The sequence below is a fragment of the Lonchura striata genome, chromosome 12 (assembly GCF_050655825.1).
Source record: "Lonchura striata isolate lonStrDom1 chromosome 12, ASM5065582v1, whole genome shotgun sequence".
Lineage (NCBI taxonomy): Eukaryota > Metazoa > Chordata > Aves > Passeriformes > Estrildidae > Lonchura > Lonchura striata.
In genome coordinates this window covers 10,924,688-10,936,705 of record NC_140714.1, presented here as the reverse complement: position 1 = coordinate 10,936,705, position 12,018 = coordinate 10,924,688, and the positions used below count along the sequence as shown (strand labels likewise).

General features: G+C 48.7%; 1 protein-coding gene across 2 annotated transcripts in view; it reads left to right on the top strand.

Moving 5' to 3' along the window:
- PLXNA1 (plexin A1) overlaps window positions 1–11,645 on the top strand; it is a 114,124-nt gene extending 102,479 nt beyond the window's left edge. For both annotated transcript variants that reach the window (XM_085590498.1, XM_021532004.4), the window contains exons 29-32: window positions 554–723; window positions 2,365–2,577; window positions 5,514–5,664; window positions 9,689–11,645. In XM_085590498.1, the coding sequence (XP_085446624.1) occupies window positions 554–723; window positions 2,365–2,577; window positions 5,514–5,664; window positions 9,689–9,784 (630 nt within the window). In that variant the 3' untranslated portion in view covers window positions 9,785–11,645. The remainder of the gene's footprint in view (window positions 1–553; window positions 724–2,364; window positions 2,578–5,513; window positions 5,665–9,688) is intronic.
- The last annotated feature ends 373 nt before the right edge of the window (window positions 11,646–12,018 follow it).

Genomic DNA, 12,018 nt, shown 5'->3' with positions numbered 1-12,018 from the left:
AGCACAGGAAGAGGTCCTCATTTGGTCTCTTTTCTGAGCTGGAGGTGAAGGGTTTGTGTGTTGAAATCATCAGTGAATATCCCCTGAGTGGATTTTCCTGTTTACTCTTTGCACCTTTTGGTGTTTTTACTATTCCCTGTATCCTTGAGCAGCTGCTGGTCTGCAAAGCAGAGATTCCCTGGGATAGGTGTCTCTTTGGTGTTTGGGATAAAACTGCAGAACAGGTGATGTGGGAAGGATGAAGGCATTCGGCACTGCAGCATGTTCCACTTCCCTCAGCATATACAGCACTTTTTTGTTTTGTATGGTGTTTTTCTTTGTATACCTTTAGCATGCCAGATCATAGAGTGAAGGAGATAGCTCATCACTGCAGTGTCTGTTTCCCAGGATAAACCACTGAGAACCAGCAGGGTTACACAGACTGTACTGTGCTGCTCGTTCAGGTGTAGGAATAGAAGTGAAATCGGTTTAGAGGCTGACCATTAGTTAAAGACTCACCTCTCTGCTGGCCCAGGGTGTTGCTGAGCAGCCCTTTTCTCTTTCTCCTCCTCAGGGCACGCTGCAGAAATTTGTAGATGACCTGTTTGAGACCATCTTTAGCACAGCTCACCGTGGGAGTGCACTGCCCCTCGCCATCAAATACATGTTTGATTTCCTGGATGAACAAGCTGATAAGCATCAGATCAATGATTATGATGTCAGGCACACCTGGAAGAGTAACTGGTAATGGAGAAGGACAGTGGGCTGGGGGTGGGCTGACAACATCACAGCTTCCAAGACTGCCTGCAGGGAGCAGAAATACGAACCTGGAAATGATCCAGGACAAGAGAGGCCCATATCTCTGTATTTGGGGTGTGGGTAAATCCCTTGCATGCCTTCCTTCGAAGAAAAAAATCCCAGGAATGCAGTGCTCCCTCAGCCCTTCCCCAGATCCCAAGCAGCACGCTCCCCCTGATGGCTGCAGTCGCTGAGGGCACAGCGGTGCTCCCATCTCACCTTGGCCTCTCCATCCTCCCGGCTCCTCCAGGGATGCCAGCCCCAATTCTCGTCTCTGCTGTCCTGAAGGTGTTTCCACACTTCTTGCTGTCACTCAGCCGTGCCCAAAGTCAGCACAGCTCTGTGTGCACATCCTCCCTGCCCTTGCCTGCAGAGCCAGCCCCTGCTCTGCTAATCGCTGGCTGAACACTGGGGCGGGGCAGCTTGTGACACCTCCTGGGTGCCGCGCTGGGGCTCTGGCAGGTGTTGGCTCCTTAGCCCCCTTCGGCATTTTTCATTTCTGCTGCCTCACTGGTTTCATCTCTCTGATTTTACTGTGACTGGAGATGGGTATGTATGTTCCCCGTGTCTGGCATTTGTTAAATGGCAGCCAGATCGCTTTTGTGTAGTTCAGTAACTGTTTGCAATTAGCAGGGCAGGAAAAGAAACATTTTTAAATGGAGATGTGAGAGCACGGAAGTGCTTTGAACTGATTTATAACTCAGCTTCCTATATTAAAAGAAGGAGTGAAAGGCAAGGGAGGAGAAAAGCCCCACTCTTCAGGGGCTGGGCATGCAGGCTCTTGCATACTAATGCCTGTGCTTATCTCTGGGCGCTAATTCGACATGTGGAGCTAATTTCTCCAGGCCATTCCCTTCACAAATGAAATATGTACATGCACCCAGTACCCTCATTAGGAAAGTCCTAGGGAACAAAGTGTGTTTTGTTTAAGATAAAAGCATTCACTGAGAGTAGGTGCTGGAGGATGACAGAGTGAGGAAGCTCTGAGGAGAGGGGCAGCAGGATTGGGAAGTGGAGCCATGGAGGGTGGCACATGTGTGTCAGTATGCAGCAAACAACCAGTCGATGGCTCACCAGGAGATCTGCTGTCTCTACAGCTGAGAGCTTTATTTCCAGCATCTGAGGCCACCTAAATTTTCCTCTGGTGTTAAATGTGCTAATGAGTCCCTTGAGTTCAGCCAGCTCCCTCCTCTGACACGGGAGATGTGTGAAATGCCACACAGCGCTTTCAAAGGGATTATTAATGTCAGAGAAAGGGACTGTGTCTGGTTTGACCCACAGGCTCAGCAAGGTCTCTTCAGTGAGAGTGGATCCTTGGAGAAACCACAGATCTGCACTGCCCTGGCTTGCCTTTGGGGTGTTGGCAGTGCTGAGAAATTTCTTCATGGAGAACTGCAGCCTTTCTAGGGTGGGCAGGGGGGAATGGCCATTTACCCAGGGTGTTTGCATCCCTGGAATGCTGGGAAAAGCAACCTACCCAATTCTGGGTCATGCGAAGTTCTTTCTCCACAACTGGAGGTGCATGTATTTGCCAGCTGCCTGCAGGGTGTGTTTCAGGTGCTGACTGCTATTTCCTTTGTTCCTCAGTCTACCTCTACGTTTTTGGGTGAATGTGATTAAGAACCCCCAGTTTGTGTTCGACATTCACAAGAACAGTATTACTGATGCCTGCCTATCCGTGGTAGCTCAGACATTCATGGACTCCTGCTCAACTTCTGAGCACAAGCTAGGAAAGGACTCTCCCTCCAACAAACTACTGTATGCCAAGGACATCCCCAACTACAAGAGCTGGGTAGAAAGGTGAGTAGATTTGGCAATAGCTCCTTGCTTTTCCTGGAGGACTTGCAGTGGATGCTCATGGATGTGGGGATGTGGGTTTCTGGGAAGGCTCCTCTTGGTAGCTGACTGAAGCGGGACTGTACTAATGCTTGCAGAAGGTGGTCCCTCTTGTTTGGGGGATGATTCTTTCTCATGATCGTCTCCTGGAATGAGTTTGCAGTGGCTGTTTTAAAGAGCTGTTTATGACTTGCTTAGGGGGAGCTAAAAGCAACCTCCACTATTAGGTAGTCTGATGTTTTCTGTTGTAAAAACTTGGTCTGTACTAGGGAATTACTAACACCTCGCTTGATTGCTTTTGAAGGGCAGTGAGAACTCAACCTTGGACTAGAGAAGTGCTTTTTTTGTATCACAACAATGTATGCAGGTTTTGCTGAAATGCTTGAAAATTATCATTTCCCAGTGCTCAGGCTGCAGTCTCTGTGCTGAGGAGCAGGTCCGCTGACACCTTCCCACACCCTCTGCCTTCCCTGTTAGCTGAGATGTCCCTCTGTCCTGCTGAATTAATGTAGTGTTAAAGGTTCAGAGTTTGAATGAGACTGATTGCAAATTGATGCACTCAGGCATAATGCTCTGTTTAGCTTTATCCTTTTGGGAGAGAAACCTAGGAGATGTCCTCCAAAGCCCTCCAAATAGAGCTACGGTTAAATTGTTGCCATCTTGTGAAGTGGAACTTCATGAAACTTAAAAAATGGCAGATTTCAGATTGCTTATGCAACTTTTCCTTTATGATGATGTGCTGGGCTAAAGATTTTTCTTAACTGAGGGCCATTTTTCAGCATCTTGACCAAATACAAAATGACCTAAATGAAGGATGTCCAGACAACAGTAAATGTCACATTCTCTAGTTTGTAAGGGTGGAACTTTGTAGCCTAAGTCATCCTTGGGTACTCGCTTGTACACAGATAGTTCTGTTGCACCATTGGCATGCTTGCTATTTCACAGGCAAGTACAAAGACAAGCGTCTTCCCTCGAGGAAGGTAGGGCTTGGATCAGAAGGAAAGGTGCCCCTGAAATATGATGCCTGAGATGAGAGATGAGCTGCATTTTAATAGGAGGAAGTTCTTTGCATGGGGCTGGATGGGGCTTTGGTGTGGGGTCCCGTAGGAGGATCACAAGCTTCATAAGGTGAATTTCTCTGACCTTGCCATCTCTATGACAAAAATGTTCAGCTCTGTGTATGTGTCTGGAAGAAAAAAGGCATAAAACCATTTCAGAGTTAAACATTGGTCTAGACATTCTGCGTCCCTGGGGAGGAGGTGGGAAATCTCAGTGGTGACAGTTGTTCTTGCCATTGCTTACCTCTGTTATGGTCCCAGGGGGAGATGAGCAGGGGGCAGAGATGTCCTGTGCAGGGGGTGACTATGTCTACTACTGTTCCTCTACTGCAGGGATTTATGGCATAATCAGCATTTCTGGCTTTTGGCACAGTTATAGTCACAAAGCTTTGCAGAGGAGGAATGGGAGCGGTGCGGGGCTGGCTGAGTGGGATTGCCAGTCCCAACAGCAGGTCTGTCTGCTGCTGTGGCTCAGGCACCAGCTGAAAGAAGGGCATCCTGCCAATCTGAGGCAGGAATAGCACAGGGAAGGGCTTAGGAAGAGGGAAACCTGGAGAAACCCAAGGGGACTACTGCTGGGGTCACAGGTGTCCTCTGAAAATGGATGGTGTGACTAGAATCTTGGTCCATGTGAGACATGCACACTTGTATTGAAAAATGATGGTTTCTTCCCATCCTAAATGTCATGATAACACCTGGAGTGTGAAACTGCTGCTTTAGGAGATGTCACTCTGGGGTGGTCTCTCTAGGGGTGTAGGAGATGCCTGGTTTAGTCAGAGGTCCTCACCTCAGACCACTGCTCTCCTGGTAGCATCCAGAAATTCTCTTGCATCATTTTCTGGGTATCAATGAGCCTCTTTGTAAAAACTGCCCAAGTAGTTTATCACTAGTTGAGTTCAGTGCAGTGGGATGGAGTGGATCCTCATATTCATCTTCTCAAGTGATCTTGCTGCCATCTGCTCCTATCCAAGTGCTTCAGCAGTGTTCCATCTCAGCATTCAGCTAAATGATGCTAATCACTGTACCAGAAACTTTACCAAGTGGGGAGTCATGAGGAGCAGAGCAAACCTGAGAGAGGCTGGCACTCTGTATTTCCAGGTGGAAATGCTGGTAATGCTGCTCCTGGGAGCACCCAGAGCTTGTGTGCTGTGAGTGGGCTTTCTTTTAAAATGAGGCTTGTGGGCACAGCCCTGGTTTCCAAAAAGTCCTCAGCAGCCAGTCTACTGGTGTGTCTGCTTGGGGTAACTCTCCTGCTGTAATGGGGTGCTGCAGCTTTGTCCTCTCAGGGTCGTGATCAACATCCTGTTGGATATTCTGGTTTTCCACTACCACAGCACATGTATTGCTGCAGATTGCAGGGTCATGTGTTCACACTCCAAGTATTTAATTGAATGCAAAGGGCCATTGTTGGCTTTAGGGACCATGGTGACCTTAGGAGAGTGGTAGCAAAACCTTGTCTGTTACTGCAGGTGTGGAGGGTCCTGGTGCATGTAGTTTGGTGGCAAAACATGCCAATGGGATGGGAAGGACAAAAAATGTGTAGTTTAGGAGAGGGTGGAAAACTCTTCAAGAAAGATTGTTTGGCTTCCCAGCATGGTGAGCAGAATTGGACTGAGCTGGGTGCTGCTCCATCAGGACCACATTCTTAACAGTGCTGACTGCTCTGTGGGGTGCTCAGAGAGTGAACAGTGTTTTAAAATGGGTGATTGTATGTCACTGCTTGGATGAAAGATGCTCTTCACTTGCTTTTCCAGTGGCTGTTCTCTGTGACCATTGTGGTGGGGACCCATCCCTTCCTGCCTGTCCCTATTCCTGACCCACTCTTCTGTTCCTCCCTGGCAGATATTATGCAGATATAGCTAAAATGCCAGCGATCAGTGACCAGGACATGAGCGCCTACCTGGCGGAGCAGTCACGGTTACACCTCAGCCAGTTCAACAGCATGAGTGCCCTGCACGAGATCTACTCCTACATCACCAAGTACAAGGATGAGGTAAGATGTGGTGAGGCAGAGTCAGACCTGAGCTGCCACTTGAGTCCTTTTGTCCTTGTTTCTGCATCCCCTGCTTTTTCCTATGGAAAAACACTCCATGAAATGTGAAATAGTAACATATTCCATGTCTGTGCTTGGGCTGGTGGAGAAAGAAAGGTTTGGGAGGCATGAAGCCAGGAGCTGGAGTGGGCAGTGCTCATTCCTCATGTTTTCTGCAGTGAATAATGTGGGAAACACCTATTTTTCTACACATTTGGCACATGAGCTCCATGAGGCTGCAGAACTCCCAGCATTATCTCAGTGTGCTTCCCCTATCCACTGCCACCAATCCTGCACCATGGTGGTACCAATGCTGTAGAACTGTACAGGTGGTGTTTGGCTCCTCTCCCCAGGGATCTTAGAGGATGTGGTGGCCTCTCCAGTGCTTGTTTTGTGAATGTCAGTAAGGATGGTTACGAACTCCTCTGTTGTATTTTATACAAATTAATTTCTCAAAACTCTGCTCAAATCCACAGCCTGCATCTTATTAAAGCAATAAAATATGTAACTACAGTAAAATCTAGGTCTATACACATAGCATGATAGTACAGGTTTTATTGTCCCAATAAAGGGGTTTGATGACTGTATTTGAACAGTGGCTAATTTAGGTGACAGAGTGCCAGAACATCTTCCCACTCAGAGCCAGGAGAGGAAATGGGGTGCCTGTTGTACCATGCAGCGATCCAAAGAGGCTTCTCCCAGTGCCTCTTTGAGGTGTGAATTTAAGAGGTCCATGGGCAGATTGTAGCAGACCTGGCATGTGGGTTTAAGGTCAGCACTGGGATTGTGGTGGCCAGTATCCTATGGAACTCAGTGCTTTACAGGAGGGAAGAGGACATCCTGGTTTTCCTAGTTCTTGGGAAGATGCTGTGTGGTGATCACCATGCAGCCTGGTGGCCATGTACTGATGACCATACTGGTGGGACCTCTGTGCCAGTGCTTAGATGATTTTGGATGGCACATCCCAGAGGCCCCTGTTGCTCTGGGTAATGAGCTGGCCATGAAGGGGTTCTGGGGTTTTACAGTTTGTACACAGCTCTGTGGCTACCATGAGAGTGAAAGTGGAGCAGTCTGGAAGATCTAGATTTGCTGTGGTCCAGCTATCATCCCTGAGACATCATCCAATGCTTGCTTGCTTCCTCCAGGCTATAAGGCCCACAATCCTTAAATAAATCCTCCAAGCCCTGGGCAAGAGCATAGAGGGGAACATGTGAGATGAACCCATGACATTAATGAGCTGCTCTTCAGGAGCACAGGTCCTCTTCTTGCCTGCCAACAGCAGCCTGACATCTGTTGAGTGTCTTGCTGATGCCTGCTCTCTGAGCATCACAAGTGTGTTCACAGCTCTCAGGAACTTCTTTTATTATTTGTAATGGGATTAATAAATCGCAGCTGTTCCCTTTGTTTGTTTTCATCATTAAGCACAATTATATGCAGCCCGATTGCACCCTCTTTGATGCAAAATGGGAGAGAATAATTTTTCCTGTTGTTCAGTGCAATAATATGCTGTCATTGGCTGTGAATGAAAATCATAATTAATTTTCATTTGGGTACTTGCATCTTGGTAATCAGTGGTCCTGGCTCCTTACACCAGGTGACAAACCTGGGTGTCTCTACACTCAGCACAGGTTTCCTTTGACTGCATTGTTTCCATAAGGCTGAGATAAGAGAGGAGTAAATAAATACATGGTCAGTTTGGGAATCATTTGGCACCTCAGCTTTCCAGGATATACCACTGTCTGGCTGGGAGAGGCAGAGGAGGCAGGTAGGGGGAATAGGCTTCCCTTCACTTCTCTGACCAATCTCACTTGGTTCCAGCTCAGGCACCTTCCAGGCACGTGGGTTTTGATTTCTGTGTGTCACTACAGGTATTTTACTCTGTGTAGCTTGAGGGCTGAGAGCATCTGTAGGGAGTGTCCCCAGTAGCAGGCTTGTGGCAGAATCTATGAATTCTTCCCAGTCCAGCTGCTGCCCTGGATTGTTGCTGCCAGGGGAGGTAAATCAGATGTGTCCAGCTCTTGCTGGTGATTTTTCCTCTCCTTGGGAGTTGACACCAGTGCCCAGATGTAGCTTTCAGCTCTCTTTTGGGAGGAGACTCCTCATCAGGCATATCTTGCTGCCCAAGGAGGCAGGGGCCAGCTTGGTTCTGCCCCAAAACAGCCTGGGGGTGACCCAGTCTCTTGGTGGCCAGAGGCTGGTTGTGGCAGTGTGGTGGATGCTCCTCAGCACTGCCTCTGCCTGCCTCTCTCAACAACTCGCCAGCACTGCAGCAGCTCTTAATCAAAGGGAGCTGATTCCCCATTAAGAAGTTACCTGTAGGGCTCCTGATGGACTTTTCCTGCCTCCTAGTAGGTCTATTAATTATACAACAGTTGGTTTCCAATTATGCAGCCAATGAAATGGTTAATCAAGTCCCCTTTGACGGATGCCTTGATATATAATTGCAAAAAATTTGCTCTCTCAACTAGCTCACCCGAGGAGATGAGATTTCTGTCAGGTTTGTTTTTTTAAATCAGCTTTTCTACTCTGCTGGCATGATGATACTGAGACGAGACTCCTGGCTGTTGGGAGGGCAATTGCCCCTTTGTTTTACACTTTGTTACTCACTTTTCTCTTTTCTGAGTCTCATCCTCTACATTTCTGCTACTGCTAGTCTTTCCCCAGCCCTGGGAGCACTGTCACATCTTGCCCAGGGCAGGGGACTGTCCCTCCAGCCTGCAGTCTGTCATCCTTATCAGCTTGTTTAGAGAAAAGATTTCAAGGGTGGAAAGTCATTCTCAGGTGTCTGTGGGAGCACCCCTTGAACAGGACTGGGGGCTCCCAGGCTTTGCTGGTGCATCTGTCTGATGTCCCCTTCCAACGCTTCACTGTCCCTCTGTTGGGATGAAATGAGACAGGTTTTAACAGTGGTGGCAGCTGAAGCCTTGTGGATTTGGTGTTTTTGTGCATGTGGAACCAGTTCATGGTTTGACTGCAGTCTCTGAAACACAACCCCTCCTTCCCTAAGGCCTTACAGGATTGTTGGAGTCACAAATGTGATGGGAAGGTGTCATTGGCTTGGGCATGGGGTTCACTCTCTGTTTGACTATGTTTTCTTCATTTCCCATGTGCAAGTTGGCTCCTCGTTAGTGTCAGGCAGGTCCCTGGTGTCACTGCAGACCCCTTGGGTGTCCTGGTGGGCTCAATTTGTGGATGGTACCACTCGAAGTGGTGTCTTTCACCTTGCACTTCCTTTGGCCCTGTGGGGCACAAGAATACTTCCCATGTGTCGGAATCCAGGGCATCCCTCTGGCTGCCCTGGCAAGCCTGGGACCCTGGCAGGGGTCAGGAACCCCCCTGGACAGAGCCCCCAGAGACACTGTCTGTGATCTCTGTCCATGGAAAAGAGTTTTTAATCTTACAGGATGAATTACCAACTCTGAGTGTTTGATGTAAGTAATAATTAAGTGCGGCACAGGTGCAAAAGTAAAATTTTAGGATTCTAGATTAGGGGTCTAAAGGGGACAAGATGGAGGAAATTGGGTGTGTCTTGTCCTTTTTCTCCTTCTTCATGCCCTCCATGTTTCACTGGAGTGTTGGCATTTTTCTGTTGGTTTGGGCTGGGGACACACTGTCCAACGTAGGTGACAGATACTGGCACGTTATTGTAAATCCAGCACAGGGAGTTTCTGGTATTTAATGTTTGTAACATCCCACTGAGGGCAGAGCCCCACACGCTGCCCTGCAGGACAGAGCTGGGCAGGGCAGCAGAACATGTTAGAGATAAACAGAATAAACAACCTGGAAACCAGCACAGACCAATTATGACTTCTTCTTTGGCAACGGGGCAGAAAGACAGAGACTTTTTACAATCTCAGAACCATCAATAGTTCAGATTCCGACACCCATGGGGCCACACCCCCATGTCCTGATGCCACTGGGCCACAAGGAGCCACTTTGGGTTGGAGGGCACCTCCTCACCCTCTCTCCTCCCCTCTCTCCCCAGATTTTAGCTGCGTTGGAGAAGGATGAGCAGGCCCGGAGGCAGCGACTGCGGAGTAAGCTGGAGCAGGCGATCGACACAATGGCCTTAAGCAGCTGAGAAGGCGGCGGCGGCGCCAGCGTCCGGCAGCGGGGCGGCAGGACGGACAGACGGACGGACGGATGGACGGACAGAGGGAGGAAGGACCAGCCAGCGGCAGCCGCGGGCACCAGACTTTGGGGCTGGGACCGGCTGGGAGCCGCCGTGCCTCCGCACGCTTCCCACGGACACACGGAAAACCACAAATCCCGACGCCGGCAGCGGCGCCGACAGAACTCCCTGACCCACGGACAAACCCCCGTGTCCAGCCGGGACGCAGCAGGGACCCTGCAGAGTGCGGGCAGAGGAGAAGGGCTGGCCTGCCCCATGGACCTGCTGGGCATCCCTTGCCTGGGCAGAGCCCCTGAGCCCACAAGGAAGGAGGGTCGGGACCGCGGGGCTTTCTAGGAAGGCGTTTGGATGTTGTTGTTACTTTGGTGAAGGGAGGGTGGGTGGGCTCCTATTTTTACTGTACTTGACTTGCTCTCCCTTCCTTCCTCCCAGCTGTCCACTCCCTCTCCTCCTCCTCTCTCTTTCTCTTTCTGTCTCTGCCCCCTTCTCTCTTTCTCTCTGGCCTTCTGCCACTAGTGTTAACTGCTATATTTGCACAATTTACATGAGACAAACAAAATTTTTAATTTAAAGGGAAAAAAAATTATAACAAAAAATGGGAGGGGAAAAATATTCTGAATTTTTTGCAACAAACTAACAAAAACAATTTTAAGAGATAAGCTAAAGGACTGATGCTGGGGAGATTTGGGGTTGGGGCTTTAAGGGTGGGCAGGAAAGGGAGCTTTGATATTTCTGAAATACGTCCTGTGCCATGTTTTATTTGAATGTTGTTTAGTGCGAAAAAAAAAATTGAAGAAAAAAAAGTTGGGAGTTTTGTTAGCTGGATAGATGCTGTTATTTTAATGCTGCTGAGTGGTTCTGGAGGTCAAAATCAGAGAGGAAGGGAGATCCCAAGGCTGGTTTTTCTTTTCCTGGGTGATTGCTGAAGGATGGTTGGTATTTTGTTGAGTTCATCCTTGTTTTCCCAGTTCAGGGGCCGTGGGGTGGTCTGGGCAGTGCTGCCTGCTCCTGCCTGCCCTGGGATGTTGTGGGCTGGAGGATGGCTGTGGGGCCTTGGGGCTGTCAGGAGGGTTGATGGAGAGCCAGCCTGGCTTTTTGTGTCAGATTCTTTGGCACTGGAGCCGCCTGAACAAAGCCCCTTTACGTTTATTTTTCCCCATCATCTTTTTGTGCTGATGCAGGGGAAGAGACCAGGTCCCCAGTGAAAGGGAAGGAAGCTCCTCTGCACTCCTGGCTGGGATCCCCCTGGCAAACCCCACTGGGTTCCCAGCCCATGCTGGGGCTGCCATTCTGGCTGCCATGGGGCTGTTCTTCCACCTGGGGAGCCCAAATGTGTGCAGGACCTTCCACCCAAGACTGACCTTTCTTTCTCTGTCTTTTCCTTCTTTCTCCCCCTTTCTCTCCTTGCTGTCACCCTGCCTGCCCTCCGCTGCCTCTGCCCTGACAGGGCCTCGCTGGAGATCTGAGGTCTCTCCTTCAGCTTTCCCCTTGGAAATGTCAGTTCCTTGTGGGCTTGTGTTTTCCAGAGATGAAAAGGTGCTGAATGCTGCCCTGAATGGCAGCAGGTGACCAAAAACTTCCAAAAAAAATGAGCAAAACCCTTTCTTTTTCTGTGCTGAGAGCTCCTGTCACTGCCCAGGCCACAGCACATGGGGCCACACTCTGCCAGGAGCGGATGGCTGTCGAAATCCGAGCGGAGAGGAGCCCAGCTGATTTCTGTCCATTCCCTTAAATTGCAAGTTAAGGGGGGGAGAGGGAGAAATAATGAAGTTTTTAATTAAAAAAAATAATAAAAGTGTGTATATATATATATATGTGGTTACAATCTAATTCTCGTGCCCCAGTGGGGTGCTGTATAGTTAACTGAAGGAGAATTGAACCAATATAAAAATGAGATGAATTTACACAGCCAGTTAAAACAAAACAAACAACCACTGCAAAAAAAAAAAAAAATTAAAAAGGATACCAAATGGTGTGGAAGGAACTTCCAAGCCTTTCTCACCACGCAGAACAACCGTTTGAAGACTGCACATCTCTCATTATGTTGTAATTTTGTTTGGTTTTGTTTTGTTTTAATAAGGAGGGAAAGGAGAGAAGATGCTGATTAAAAAAAAGAAAAGAAAAAAAAAAGACGACAAAAGAAACCAACCACAACAGCAAAACTGTTTGAAAAAGAATTTTTA